This window comes from Eimeria mitis, genomic scaffold (genome assembly GCF_000499745.2).
Source record: "Eimeria mitis Houghton genomic scaffold, Emh_scaff3846, whole genome shotgun sequence".
In the NCBI taxonomy this organism is placed as follows: domain Eukaryota; phylum Apicomplexa; class Conoidasida; order Eucoccidiorida; family Eimeriidae; genus Eimeria; species Eimeria mitis.
This window is the reverse complement of record NW_013572180.1, coordinates 2,611-2,897: the sequence shown is the minus strand read 5'-3', so window position 1 is coordinate 2,897 and position 287 is coordinate 2,611. Positions and strand designations below refer to the sequence as shown.

Here is a 287-nt window from a genome sequence, read left to right as displayed (position 1 = left end):
GGTGCTGTTGCTGCTGCTGCTGCTGCTATATTACCATTGCTGCTCTTGTCTCTCCAGCTGCTGCTGCTGCTGCTGCACATGTATACACTCAGCAATGTTTGTCTCTGCTGGACTTGCTGCAGCTCTCCTTAGGGGCCCGCCGCAGCAGTTTGCTTCGGGTGTTGCTGCAGTGCTGCAGCAGCAGCAGCAGCAGCAGCAGCGCGGCAGCGAGCTGCTGCTGCTGCTGCACGCTGTAGCCATGGCAACCTTAGAGCAGCAGCAGCAGCAGCAGCAGCAGCTGAGCTGCG

General features: G+C 59.9%; 1 protein-coding gene across 1 annotated transcript in view; it reads left to right on the top strand.

Moving 5' to 3' along the window:
* Positions 1-287, top strand: part of EMH_0070150 (uncharacterized protein) — a gene marked incomplete at both ends in the record, with an annotated part of 2,585 nt that overhangs the window by 1,816 nt on the left and 482 nt on the right. Inside the window, one exon of the mRNA XM_013498944.1 lies at positions 171-287. Within this exon, the coding sequence (XP_013354398.1) occupies positions 171-287 (117 nt within the window). The remainder of the gene's footprint in view (positions 1-170) is intronic.